The sequence below is a fragment of the Pyrus communis genome, chromosome 1, assembly GCF_041283825.1.
Source record: "Pyrus communis isolate YQ-2024b chromosome 1, ASM4128382v1, whole genome shotgun sequence".
Lineage (NCBI taxonomy): Eukaryota > Viridiplantae > Streptophyta > Magnoliopsida > Rosales > Rosaceae > Pyrus > Pyrus communis.
This window is the reverse complement of record NC_142565.1, coordinates 1,617,501-1,631,463: the sequence shown is the minus strand read 5'-3', so window position 1 is coordinate 1,631,463 and position 13,963 is coordinate 1,617,501. Positions and strand designations below refer to the sequence as shown.

The following is a 13,963-nucleotide window of genomic DNA, read 5'->3' as shown; positions in this document are numbered from 1 at the left end:
AAAACCAAGGTCAAATCCTTTGGTCAAGGAACTGTAGCACGCACGTTTTCTTTGGCATCCCAATATTATTAGTAGATATTGGTTACATTGCAGTGTTGTCAAACAAAACTATTTCGCCATACACCTGATTAATTTGCGCTGCTCCCTTCCATTCCATAGATTCCTTGACCCCGAGAGCTCAAAAAATTGCACACATGAAATGGCTTTAGATGCCAATGGGAGGAGACTGTTGGTCACATCCGGTTCTGTAAGAGCACCCATATGCCAGGTTGTTCTCTCTTCTTCATACGTGTGTCTGAGTGGCTTCGTTGTGTATAGCGTTTCCTGATTGTCGTGTTTTGAAGATCTAGGTGATGCTTTGTGTTAATACAATTTTTTGTTTCATTAACTTAGTTCAGGTACGGGGTCATGCGAATGGGTTGAGAACTCTCCCACACAGTGCTGCCAAAACTACAGTAGATTGGCACCCGACGTTACCCATCTTCTTAACAGGATCAGCTGATAACTCCGTCCGAGTAACATCTTTGTCATAAACGTTTCTGACTCTATCTCCGTGTTCTCGGTGTGCCTGACGTTGAATGAAGTTCACTCGCCGTGTGTTTGAACTGGTTCGTTCTGGCTTTCACCCGAGCAATGCGTCTTGTATTCCTGTGTAGGTGTAAATCATTGAACAGTTTTTATAGAGCGTAGTTATTCTTTGACGTACTGATTGAACATCTTTTGGAATGTCACGTAAATTTCAGTTTCTTACATCTCATTAGCCGGAGAAATACCGTTTTATGAACTTTATATGGTCGTTGTTGGAACTATATTACGCACGGCTACGGCGCAACTTGGATAGGAAATTTGATTGCGAGCCAAAAACGTTCCAAAATATTTCGACCAACAAAAATCTGAAATTCCGAAATACACAAAATCGAAGAAAAAAAAAAAGTCATATGGGAAGATCTCATCCGACTGAAAGTCAGTCCTACACACACAGCACAACAGAGCAATCTATTATACATAACCCTTGAGACAAACAAGCATCATAGTTGATGACATTTTATATCACATTGCATCAGAATAAAAGAAAAAAACACTTTTGATATTGCATATAAAATAACGAAACTTGAGCCATTCGAAATTTAAGTTTTATAGTACGCTTCTGCCCCAACAAGACCTACAATATTATTTGTCGTTGACTTTTATTCCTTCTATTAGAGGTCGTAGGGCGCACACGAGATGATCCTTGTGGTTCCATATCTACAAAGTCAATAAAAAGTATCTTATAATTAAAGGTAAATAAATAAAAAGCTTAAAAATAATGCTTCGGCAGTCTTCTATCGAAATCTCTCATTAAACTCAGAAAGTGCAATCGAGTTTAACGGGTGGAGTTCGGAAGTATATAACAATTTAGGAGAGTAGAGCTTTACCGTTTAACTTTGAAATCTCCCTTGCAGCTTTGCCTTCACAGGCAACGGTCTTCACATAATCCGAGCTTTTATATCATCAAAGAACCGGAAATATGCGTATCTCCAAGACGCGTTGAGAACTAAAGTACCACAAACACTCCAAAATCCTATGATAAATCCAAGCGCCAAGCTAACATAAAATCCCAAGCTTATGAGACCATCATCATCTTGTTTGGTCTTGTCACTTCCACTGCCATTGGGGACTAAAGGATCTTCCGTTGTTACATCTCCCGGGCATTCTGGTGTGAGCGGTTGTCCACAAAGTCCAAGATTTCCCGTAAATTGAGAAGCATTAAAACTTTGAAGTTGAGTACTCAGGGGAATTCTTCCTGATAAGTTGTTGTCTGACAAGTCCAAGACACTAAGATAATGTAAGCTCGAAAAACTCGGAGGAATGCTACCAGATATCTGGTTTCGTGACAAATCAAGCGATTCTAACATCTCCAGCTGACCAAAGTTGTTAGGAAGCACCCCAGTAAAACTGTTTCTTGATAGGTTCAGAGAAATCAACTTCAGCAAACTTGTTACACTTTCTGGAATGTCTCCGCTTAAGTTGTTGTTCGAAATGTCAATGCTTCTCAAACGCTTAAGATTTTCCCCGAACTCAATCTGTATTCCTTTCCATGTCAGTTGCACAAACCCAACAAAGGTGTTGTCCTCCACCTCAGGGGACATCGAGGACAAAGCTGTTATGTTAGCGAGGCAATGTGGCAAGGCTCCGGATATGTTGTTGTTGGAGAAGTCCAAAACATGAAGGGCAGGAAGACTGCATAGACTTAAAGGTATGCTTCCATAAAACTCGTTCGACTTTAAGCGAAGAACCAGCAACTTAGTTAGGCTCAGGCCTATCCATGGCGGTATTTTTCCGGATAGTTTATTGGCACCGAGGTCAACAACTCTTAATTCTGTACAGTTCTCCAAAGAAGGCAATTCTCCTGAAAGTTTGTTGTCCTGTAAGCGTAACAATACAGCATCCTTTAAGTAGCCTAATGAGCTTGGAATTTTCCCTGAGAAATTGTTTTTAGCCATGTTCAAAAAGAGCAAACCTTGAAACTGCATCCAACAACTAGGAAGTTCACCGGATAGCTGATTGTCGGAAAGGTCTAGATTAAACAAGTTTGGAGCTTCTGTTTTACAAAAGGAAGATAAGGGTCCCGAAAACATGTTTTGGGAGAGACGCCGGACGGTTACACTTGAAGGAAATGGTGGAAGTGGGCCGTCCAAGAGATTAGATGACAAGTCAAAAGAATCGAGGGTGCAGTTTTTTGTTGACAGATTTGGCAACTTTCCATGGATTTGGTTCATTGATAGGTTTAACTCGACTAAGCTGGAAGACAGATCCCAAAACTTATCAGGTATAGAATCTGAAATCTCAGCATTAACCATGTCAAGTGAAGTAAGTTGTGTCTGAGTTTGAATCCATTTCGGAAATGCAGGGCCAACCTTGCAAGAGGACAATCCTATAATTTTGATTTGGAAAGGTGGATTCCAATCCAAGCTCAAGTTGAAAGACAAAGGATTATGAGAAAAATCCAAAAAGTTTAAACGGGAGAGATTGGAGAAGTGCACTTCAGTTATGACACCATTTAAAGAATTCCAAGAAAGATCTAAATCTTCGAGGCTGGAAAGTTGGCCGATACTCTCAGGTAGAGATCCGTTGAGTTGATTTTTGGAGATAAATAACTGCCTTAACAACGAAAGACCTGTAAAATCAGGTAGTGATCCGGTGAACTGGTTTAGAACTAGGCTCAAGGATCTTAGCTGGGAGAGTGGCTGAAAACTTTTTGGAAGAGATCCACTTATGTTGGTGCCATCAATGTACAATCCTTTCAAGGATGAAAATCTTGTAAGGTTGTCAGGACATGAACCCGAAAACGGGTTCCCACTTAAAGACAAGGACTCGAGGGTGTCTTGAGCACAAGACAACTTTTCGACAGAGTCTTCAAGTCTGTCGGAAAGTGAGTTTCCCTCTAAATTCAACGACTCTAAGCTGCAAAGGTTTCGAAAGGATTTTGGTATCCCACCTTCAAGTTTGTTATACGAGAGATCAAGAGACACGAGAGAAACCATATTTGCGAAAACATCTGGGAAGGGACCTTGAATCTGATCACCAGCTAAACCAATGTGAACAAGGTTGGTGCTCACATTGGCCATCCAATTAAATATTGAAAGATTAAGAGGATTATCCGAGAGTTCAAGGACTTCAAGAGAGTTTGAAGAATTGACAAAACTTAGTTCGACATTGGGAAGATTACACGAAGATAACTGGAGCTCAACAAGTGAAGGGAGTTTGCTTATAGATTCTGGCCAATTTACAAACTCGGAAAAATTAAGACGCGACATATTCAAGTACCTCAAAGAAGAAAGATGAGATAAACCACTCGAGATTTTCAAATGTGACATAGTTCCATGCAAGATCAAGAGTATACAAACTGGAGAGATTTCCGAGTTGGGGAGGAATTGGTCCGCTAAGATTAGCACCTGCTAGTTTGAGTTGTTCCAATCGACTCAAGGAACCGATGAACTTTGGAATTTGTCCTTGGAAATTATTGAAACTGAGGTCCAAGTAAGTTAGATATGGCAATTCAAGTAGAGAAGGAGCAATCACACCACTCAGAGGAGTTTCAGCATTATAAATATCAGAAGAATTGTAATAGAGATCTAGCATGACAACATGACCTGTTTTGTTGTTGCAAGTGATTCCTCTCCACTCGCAACAATCTTTGCCGGTTTCCCAAGAAGCAAGAACGTTGGACTTGTCGATCAGGCCTTGTTTGAACTGAAGGAGGGTGGTTTTTTCTGTTCGTAAGCACCCGATGTTGGAACTGATTCTAGCACTCAAACAACATTTGGCAGATGTAAGAACGAACAAGACAGAATATATGAATTTGAGCAACATGGTATGTGAAATTGTGAATTGAATTTGGAAGTGAAAAGCAAGAGATGTTGCTTTGAAGATTGATCATTTGTTGTTGTTATCTGGATGTTGACTGCATAATTAAAATATGATGGAGAACAAATTCGTGGAAATGGGATCGCACACTAACAGTATTTGAAGTCAATTATGCATTTTCGTGTGGGAAATTAAAACGCCGGCAGTGCGTGATTGGTTTCAAATCAACGCGGAATGTGATGGGCAGAGGTGAAAGGGATGTAGCAAGTTTTAATACCTTTTGCTTACAAAAGGAACTGAAAAAGTCATTGTGTTCCATTTGATATGATATGAGCCTATGCCTATCTGTTTGTTCTTAAGTTTTATATGGGTAGCAAAGTCAAGAGTAAACGCGAAGATAATATTTATAAATCCATAGAAAAATGGGAGTTTCAATTGGACTAATAAGGTGGATTGAGGTGTTTTGTCTACCTCTTTTTTACGGATTTTAAAACTTGAACCTCTAACACTGGGACCACCCAAGATTCGAATCACTCATCAAGTGTTCGACGAATGCTTCAGTGAACAAACTGAACTTTTTGTTGCTATGTTTCTACATAAAAAACTTGAAACTTTAACACTAGGACCACCCAAGATTCAAATCTTGAATCTGCCACTGATTATAACAATTGGTTTTAAACGAACAGACCGTAAAAATAAGTTGAACCGAAGAATTACATGAAATTGCACTTGGAATATTGCACTTGGAATATTAAGTGGCTTGGTACTAGCACATCATAATAATTGAACATTCAGGCCAAAAAACAAGGGGATGAACATTGGTATATAATGTGAGAATTGATCCAAAATTTTCATCAGTTGTTCAACCTTTACAATACGGAACTATGACAGTTGGGGGCAATCGTAGGACCATTATTTGTAGGATGATGTTGCAGGTGGCATCTAAGGTCCGACAGTCCGGAGGTGACCTTCCCTGTCCACAGGAGTCCCTTACACAACGTACACACATATCACTAATCCGAATTCTACTGCAGGTTTAAGAAAAATGGATGATTTCACCACTTCGGTACTCAGCACGGTGAAACCTGATCAGGCTGCCGTAACTATTCGTAAATCTCTGACATTCATGCTACAACGGATAATGGTATTACAACTCCAGCAGAGTCAGAAGCCAAACCGTCCTTGGATACTCCACCACAGTGAAACCTGATCGTGCTGCAATTTCAGTCATCATCTTCATCGTCAAGTACTGTCCTTGACCTCCTCCTGCTTACACCACTCACTGGCAATGTACCCACTTCATCCTCCGAATCTCCCAAATCAGTGTTGTTGTGCCTTGGTCCGTTCGTTAGTGCGGAACCGAGATTTAGATTACAACCTCACCAAAAATCACACACAGTTGAACAAAATAAAATACAAGAAATAAAGACACAGAGAAATTTACGAGGTTCGGCAAAAAACTGCCTACGTCCCCGGAGATATATTGCTCTTCACTATGAGAATAACAGTACAAGTATACATGAGTTAAATCGACATAACCCAATCCCATATCCCTTGTACACCCACTCACAGAATTTTCCCAAGAGCCTCACTCTACCCCAAGAGTTACTTCACAAGAGATCTTTCACTCTAGCTCTCTTGATTTCTCTCACCCTTACCCATGGTAGAGCCAAATGCTCTCACCATCTCTTTGGATGCTTTACATCTCTTCATCCGTGCACATGTTTTGCCAAATGCTCTCACCATTTTATGCTTTTCTTAATCCAAGCCTTCTCCCACAAAACATGGCTTTGAAAAAGCCACAAAACATGGCTTTGAAAAAAACCACAAAATATGGCTTTGAAAAAGCCACAAAACATGGCTTTGAAAAAAGCCACAAAACATTGCACTAATTTGGCCACTATCCAACAAGTGTATGTTTCCTGACGTAGCAAATCCTCCAAATTTTTCACAGGTCCAACATCTAACGGTTTACCACTGCTGGTGCCTGTGACTTCAGATTGTTCTGTGCCATTCAGACTAGCACGTTTGGCAGCAGCACCTTTGTCAACTCTATTTTCCAAAACACTGCCGCTTTCTGTTTCCTGAATCGAGATGGCTTCGGAGTTTTGATCCATGGACTTGGAAAGGGATCGCCTAGTTTTCCTACATCCAAAAGACAATTCGATTAGAAAAATGTTTCCTTACATACACAATCCTATGACTAAAACTCTAATTCTTCTTTTTTTTTTTTTTTTTTTTTTTTTTCCCAGGGGGAGGTTTGAGGATGGGAGAGAGGGAAGAGATTTACTTGAGAACAGAGCTTAGGATTTCATCATCAGAATCATCTTCCAATGCTTCTCGTCCAGTAGTCTGTTCTAGCAACTCCTCGCTATTATCCTTCTTGCCCCTAGAAGTTCAAACAAAATGTTGTCAGACATAGGTATTTACACATCTATGTATGCATGTGTGTGTAAAGATGGAGCCAACATGAATTTGGAATGTACAATATGTTGAATAAGTGGCCAAGTGGCCATACTTTAGATTAAACAAAAGAAGGTGGAAACACCTTTCCTTGTTTTGGGGAGAAAAAAAGGGAAAAGCAACATCACCTTTCATTATTGTGTTTGTTCTCAAAAACCACCCGTGGGTGTTGGTTCAAGAGCAATATAGAGAACTCATTTCAGTTAGAAGAAAAAGAGGGAGAGAAGAAAGAGAGCTGAGTTTTTTCGGTTTTGGAAAAACAAGAGAGAAGAAAGAGTTTCTTCTTTGCAGAGAGCAATTTCTGATTGCAGTCTTGCAGAGAGCCCAAAAAGAAGAACAAGTTGCTGCTTCAATTGGTTAGTAATCATCCACCAAAGTAGTTGTTGTTGTAATAGATTTGAGCTATATGTATACAGAAGAAATTATTCATTATATTTCTTTCACTATTTTGTTTCTTTGGTGTGTGAGAGCTATTGGGTGTATTGGGTTTTTGGGTTGTGAGATTGCCAACACTTTGTAAACTCCCATTTGGTTGATAGTGGATTATTGGGTGAGCTCCTACTGCTCCGAGGATGTACTCCAGTTACACTGACTGTGGAGGAACCTCGTTAAAATCTTTGTGTCTTTAATATTTTGTTCTTGCATTTTCATTTGATAAATTTCCTGTGGGCTAGCTGGTTCCGAAAAGTTTGGTGCTATCCTAGCACAACACAATACACATTCCTACAACTTAATTCGGAATATGGAAACCGAACTGAATAATGAATTTAATAACCTTATATTGTAAGGTATACGTAAAGATATTGGAGTCTGAGATATGCAGTAAAAATGCCAAAACACTGAAAACTTAGATGGACATACTAATCATTGACATTTACCTTTTCATTAATGAAAAACAGCGTTTCATCACCAGAGTCGTGCATTTTGTTTGCAATAGAGTCGCTATGATCCTCATCCTTCAGCATGCCACCTGAAGGCCTCTTCTTCCGAGGAATATGCAAACCAAGCTGCTTAAGCTTACGAGAAACTTGAGGAGCTGTGAATTTCCCATCTCCATCCTTCGCATTTGCAATCATATGGCTGCACTTCTTATGGTCTTTAAATCTGGGAAGATCAAAGAAAGCAATTTTTTCTTTAAAACAATATAATAGTAAACTTCCATTATTTACTTTTCCTTGGTAATCCTTCAGCATTTATCAAGTGAGAAGATATCAAGGTCAAATCCTTCAGCATTTTAATAAGAGAATTTGAAATTTGTCCCCGTTATTAGTTGAACTGCAGCTGGTCTTATGATTTTGTCCTCTCAAAACTGTTTTTGGGGTGTCAGGTGTTTGAATGGAGCTAGCAAAACCCAGGTCAAATCCTTTGGTCAAGGAACTGTCGCAGGTACTTTTTCTTTGGCATCCCAATATTATTAGTAGATATCGGTTACAATGCAGTCCTGTCAAACAAAACTATTTCGCCATACACCTGATTATTTTGTGCGGCTCCCTTCCGAGAGCTCAAAAAATTGCAGACATGATATGGCTTTAGATGAGGAGACTGTTGGTCACATCCGATTCTGTAAAAGCACCCATATACCAGGTCGTTCTCTCTTCTCCATACGTGTGTCTGAGTGGCTTCGTTGTGTATAGCGTTTCCTGATTGTCGTGTTTTGAAGATCTAGGTGATGCTTTGTGTTAGCACAATTTTTTGTTTCATTAACTTGGTTCAGGTTCGGGGTAATGCGAATGGGTTGAGAACTCTCCCACACAGTGCTGCCATAACTACTGTAGATTGGCACCCTACGTTACCCATCTTCTTAACAGGATCAGCTGATAACTATGTCCGAGTAACATCTTTGTCATAAACGTTTCTGATTCTATCTCCGTGTTCTCAGTGTGCCTGACGTTGAATGAAGTTCACTCGCAGTGTGTTAGAACTGGTTTCATTCTGGCTCTCATCCGAGCGATGTGTCTTGTATTCGTATGTAGCTGTAAATCATTGAACAGATTTCATAGAGATTAGCAATTCTTTGATGCACTGATCTTTTGCCTATGGGGCTGGGAAATACCCTGTTTCCTATCCAAAACATTACATTGAGTCTAAAAGAACGAAAGTTGAGCAACTCGAAATTTATTGAACTTTATATGATTGTTGTTGGAACTATATTACACATGGCTAGGGCGCAACTTTGATAGGAGTATCTGATTCCGAGCCAAAACATTCCAAAATATTTCGACCAATTAGAATTTGAAATTCCGAATCCGAAAAAGAAAAAAAAAATCATATGGGAAGATCCGGTCCGATTGAAAATCAGTCCATACATAACCCTTTAGACAAACAAGATAGTTGATGACATTTATATCACATTGCATCAGAATAAAAGAAAAAGAAAAAAACACTTCTGATATTACATTGAATCTAAAAAAACGAAAGTTGAGCCACTCGAAATTTAAAATTTGGAGTACGCTTCTGCCCCAACGAGAGTTACGATGTTACTTGTTGTCGACTTTTTTTTCCTGATGATCCTTGTGGTTTCATATCTACAAAGTCAACAAAAAGTATCTTAAAATTAAAGGTAAATAAATAAAAAGCTTAAAAATAATGTTTCGGCAGTCTTCTACCAAATCTCTCGACAAACTCGAAAAGTACAACCGAGTTTAACGGGTGGAGTTTAGAAGTATATGACAAGTTAGGAGAGTAGAGCTTTACCGTTTACCATTGAAACCTCCCCTGCGGCTTTACCTTCACAGGCAACGGTCTTCACATAATCCGAGCTTTTATATCATCAAAGAACCGGAAATAGGCGTACCTCCAAGATGTCTTAAAAACTAAAGTACCACAAACACTCCAGAATCCTATGATAAATCCAAGCGTCAAGCCAACATAAAATCCGAAGCTTATGAGACCATCATCATCTTGTTTGGTCTTGTCACTTCCACTGCCATTGGGGACTGCAGGATCTTCCGTTGTTACATCTCCCGGGCATTCTGGTGTGAGCGGTTGCCCGCAAAGTCCAAGATTTCCCTTAAATCGAGAAGCATCAAAACTTTGAAGTTGAGTACTTACCGGAATTCTTCCTGATAAGTTGTTGTATGACAAGTCCAAGACACCAAGAAAATGTAAGCTCGAAAAACTGGGAGGGATGCTACCAGATATCTGGTTTCGTGACAAATCAAGCGATTCTAACATCTCCAGCTGACCAAAGTTGTTAGGAAGCACCCCAGTAAAATTGTTGCTTGACAGGTTCAGAGAAATCAACTTCAACAAGCTTGTTACACTTTCTAGAATGTCTCCGCTTAAGTTGTTGCTTGAAATGTCAATGCTTCTCAAAAGCTTAAGATTTTCGCCAAACTCGATCAATATTCCTTTCCAAACCCGTTGCACAAACCCAACTACAGAGTCGTCCTCCACCTTGGGGGACATCGAAGACAAAGCTGTTATGTTAGGGAGGCAATGGGGCAAGGCTCCGGATAGATTGTTCTTGGAGAAGTCCAAAACATGAAGCGCAGGAAGACTGCATAGACTTAAAGGTATGCTTCCATAAAACCCATTCGACTTTAAGCGAAGAACCAGCAACTTTGTTAGGCTCGGGCCTATCCATGTCGGTATCTTTCCAGATAGCTTATTGTCACCGAGGTCAAGAATTCTTTATTTTGTACAGTTCTCAAAGGAAGGCAATGTTGAGAATCAATGTCAACCCAAAACAATAAGTAATCCACAACCCAATCTAAAGCCCAAGTCCATATCTAGTTTGATGATGTAATTGCTTACAATTGCAAAGTTAGGTAAGGTTGTGTGGAAAACAACATAATTAGGTGCAATTAATGTGTTTTGCGTGGTAGTTGGAAATCTTAGTTTAATTAAGTGTGTGGTATAGCTTTCATTTGGTTTGCTATAAATACCCAAGTCCCCAAGCATTGTATATCATCCAAGGAAAAACAAAGCCTAGAGCTAAATAAGAAAAGCTTTGCTAATTAGTTTGTTTTGTGAGCTTTCTTTAAGAGTGTGCTCTATTTTCTTCTTCTTGGGATCATTAGAGTTATCTTGGATACTCTTCTTATTCAACAATTGGTATCAGAGCCAAGTCGGTCAGGGATCGTTCTTGGTAGAGCATTGGTTGTAAAGTCTCTTGAAATTCTGAGTATGCTCTGTGGTTGCAGTTTTGACTGATCTTCCACATCAGAAAAGATTTCTTGAGATTATTGCTGGGGTTATCACAAACCTTGAGAGGGAGCTTCTTTGTGTCGAGAGTAGTGTATTACTCTGCACGGTAGTCACTCAAGCTTGTTCAGTGTAGTCAAAGTCTTGCCGATACGATGGGTGATCTTCAAGTTGTTGGAGGAATCAAGAAGCTCAACAACCAAAACTATAACACGTGGGCAACGTGTATAGAGTCTTACCTTCAAGGTCAAGACTTGTGGGAGGTTGTCGGTGGTAGTGAAGTTACACAACCGGCAGCGAAAGATGCTAACGGCGTCTTGCGGAAGTGGAAAATTAAAGCAGGCAAATCAATGTTTGCCTTAAAGACCACAATAGAAGAATAAATGTTGGAGCATATTCGGGATGCTAAAACGCCAAAGGAAGCATGGGACACTTTTGTTACACTCTTTTCGAAGAGGAACGATACAAAATTGCAACTTCTCGAGAATGAGCTGCTATCGATGGTACAACGTGACATGACGATTGCCCAGTACTTTCACAAGGTGAAGTCGATATGCCGCGAAATTTCAGAATTAGATCCAACAGCTCCTATTGGGGAAACCAGGATGAAGAGAATAATTATCCATAGTTTGAGACCCGAATATTGAGGGTTCATTGCCGCTATACAAGGATGGCCGACACAACCATCGCTTGTTGAGTTTGAAAATTTGCTTGCAGGTCAAGAAGCTATGGCCAAGCAAATGGGAGGAGTCTCACTGAAGAGTGAAGAGGAAGCGCTCTACACCAACAAAAGCAAAGACACCTTCAAGCGGTACACTGGTAGTGGATCTAAAAAGGATGGAGAAAAGGTGCAAAGTCACCAAGGAAATGGAGGCTCTCGTTTTAGGGGAGCTTGGAAGAATCGCGGTAATAGTAAAAAGTTTAGTGGCAAGTGTTACAACTGCGGGAAGATGGGCCACATGGCGAAAGATTGTTGGACCAAGAAAGAGCCTGTTGAAAGTAATACTGCTACTTCCAGTTCGAAGGAGAATAGTGAAGATGGCTGGAATGCTGAAGCATTATTCGCTACGAAGGAAGAAGAAGAATTAGCCCTCACGGTAACAACACCAGAACCCATTGACTACAAAAATGATTGGATCGTAGATTCGGGCTGCTCAAATCATATGACGGGTGATAAACAGAAGCTGCAAAATCTATATGAATACAAGGGAGGTCGTGTGGTGGTGACAACCGACAACTCAAGGTTACCAATAGCTCACATCGGTAAGACAATAGTTAAGCCTCGATATAATTCTAACCAGGTGCCACTTCAAGATGTTTATCATGTCCCAGGAATGAAGAAAAATTTGCTATCTGTGGCTCAATTGACATCATCAGGCCACCATGTCTTGTTCGGTCCACGAGATGTGAAGGTGTATTGACACGCCCCGACCCCGATATTCCCCGAATACCAGGATAGGCACGTGCTGGCCGACACCCGAGGGTGACGAAAGCCATTTATTGAGTGCAAATGCTGAAAACAAAGGATAAATAAGGCTTATAAATATAAAAGAATAATTAATATGCAAATAAGGACCGTGTTCAGAGCACACCTCTAATCTAGAACACTAAAAGAAAAATAATATAAAATTGAATGAACAAAAGAGTGGGTCCTACACCGAGAGGACTCGAAGATGCCGATGCAGAAGTGCCTGGACGTCGGGATAGGCACTTCGATTCTAAGTCCTGAAGGGGGCGCAAAACAAACATGAGTGGACCAAGTTGATAAATATATAATAAAACAGTTATCAACATACTAACCCCCAGGTTTTATGAAAACACAAATATAATGATAAACATAGGTTTTCCGAAACCTAGCATGTCATGCAATGTCTCAAATCATAATTCGCATAAACAATAAACACTAGTGAATGTCCAATATAACACTTCAGGCCCCATGCCGGCTCCCCGTCTCTGAGCACACAGTCAGAGGAAAATGCACTTCAGGCCCCTTGCTGGCTCCCTGTCTCTGAGCAGACAGTCAGAGGAAAACACACTCCAGGCCCTATGCCAACACCAAACCGTCGCCCGGGACGGACCGGATCTATCCCTACGTCCCGTAGCGGAAAGGACCACTAGGTAAGTACAAAACCAGTGAACATACATATATTGAAAATCAACTTCATAGTATAAAGTCATCCATCATCTATACTATAAAGAGGTGTTCTAAACATGTTCTAAATATCATATCGTCATCTATCAGATATGCTATAAGAACATAGGTTATAGGAAAAATAGTAATAATTCAAACTAACCTCAATAAGCATGTTATCTCAAAACGTTTCATAAAACATAATCGTAAAGTCATGCTTTTCTGTGTATGCAATTCTACCATTAAAACATGCATTTTTAGAAGGGGTCCACTCACAGTACTTCGCCGTCGAAAAGCCACGCCACTAGCGAAGACGGAAACGCCACAATTAAACGCCCCTAAGCACATAAAGGGTACATTTAGTCAAACTCTACTCAAATGATTGAATTTGGGAAAACGGACATCGGAAACGGGTTCAGAACGTCAAAATTAGCCTAGGAGGGGTCCCGCACGAAAACCCAAAAAGTCAACGGTCAAAGTCAACGTTGACCGCGGAAGGTCAAAGTCAACGCTGACCGTTGACCGGGTCAACGGTCAGACCGGTCAAACGGGTCAGGGTCACGGGTCACTGGGTTTTGGGTTAGAGTTTTGGGCTTTGGGTTTTAAGTGAGTTGGGTTGGGCTTGAACCCATACGGCCCAAAGGCCCACAACAGAAAGGGTAATGGGTGTTGGGTTAACAGGCCCTAAGGCCTTTTAGGTTTTTAAAGAAACAAAAGAAAAATAAAAATGGAAAGGGTTAGGGTCTTGGGCCAAATACCAAAACAGGCCTAAGGCCCGTGGGGGAAGGAAACGGCCTGAAGGCCTGGGTGGTTTCTTGGGCTGGGTTTCATGCCGGAGAAGGAGGTCGGAAATCGGCCGGAAATTAGACAAACTTT

At 40.5% G+C, this 13,963-nt stretch overlaps 3 protein-coding genes across 4 annotated transcripts in view; all 3 read right to left on the bottom strand.

Moving 5' to 3' along the window:
- Nucleotides 1-1,425: 1,425 nt before the first annotated feature.
- LOC137719628 (receptor-like protein EIX1) lies at nt 1,426-4,410 on the bottom strand. The gene has a single exon (XM_068458677.2). It carries the CDS (start codon nt 3,855-3,857, stop codon nt 1,467-1,469), a length of 2,391 nt encoding a protein of 796 aa, XP_068314778.2. The 5' UTR covers nt 3,858-4,410; the 3' UTR covers nt 1,426-1,466.
- Nucleotides 4,411-5,084: 674 nt separating this feature from the next.
- Nucleotides 5,085-13,963, bottom strand: part of LOC148698936 (uncharacterized) — a 25,964-nt gene continuing 17,085 nt past the window's right edge. The window contains exons 1-4 of one of the 2 annotated variants that reach the window (XM_088691436.1): nt 8,281-8,344; nt 7,689-7,914; nt 6,638-6,736; nt 5,085-6,492 (exon numbers count right to left, since the gene is read on the bottom strand). In XM_088691436.1, the coding sequence (XP_088547562.1) occupies nt 6,087-6,492; nt 6,638-6,736; nt 7,689-7,765 (582 nt within the window). In that variant the 5' untranslated portion in view covers nt 7,766-7,914; nt 8,281-8,344 and the 3' untranslated portion in view covers nt 5,085-6,086. Of the gene's footprint in view, nt 6,493-6,637; nt 6,737-7,688; nt 7,915-8,280; nt 8,345-13,963 lie in introns of those variants that run through there. The other variant, XM_088691439.1, reaches the window with a different exon arrangement.
- The window catches only part of LOC137719600 (receptor-like protein EIX2), a 4,875-nt gene continuing 10 nt past the window's right edge, over nt 9,099-13,963 (bottom strand). The window contains exons 1-4 of the mRNA XM_088687122.1: nt 13,846-13,963; nt 12,938-12,958; nt 9,505-10,441; nt 9,099-9,335 (exon numbers count right to left, since the gene is read on the bottom strand). The exon at nt 13,846-13,963 is cut by the window's right edge and continues 10 nt beyond it. Coding sequence (XP_088543248.1) covers nt 9,556-10,441; nt 12,938-12,958; nt 13,846-13,963 — 1,025 coding nt within the window. The 3' untranslated portion in view covers nt 9,099-9,335; nt 9,505-9,555. The remainder of the gene's footprint in view (nt 9,336-9,504; nt 10,442-12,937; nt 12,959-13,845) is intronic.

What these genes read in the sequence shown, in the direction of transcription:
- LOC137719628 (XM_068458677.2), bottom strand. Translation starts at nt 3,857, where the DNA reads ATGTCACATTTGAAAATCTCGAGTGGTTTATCTCATCTTTCTTCTTTG.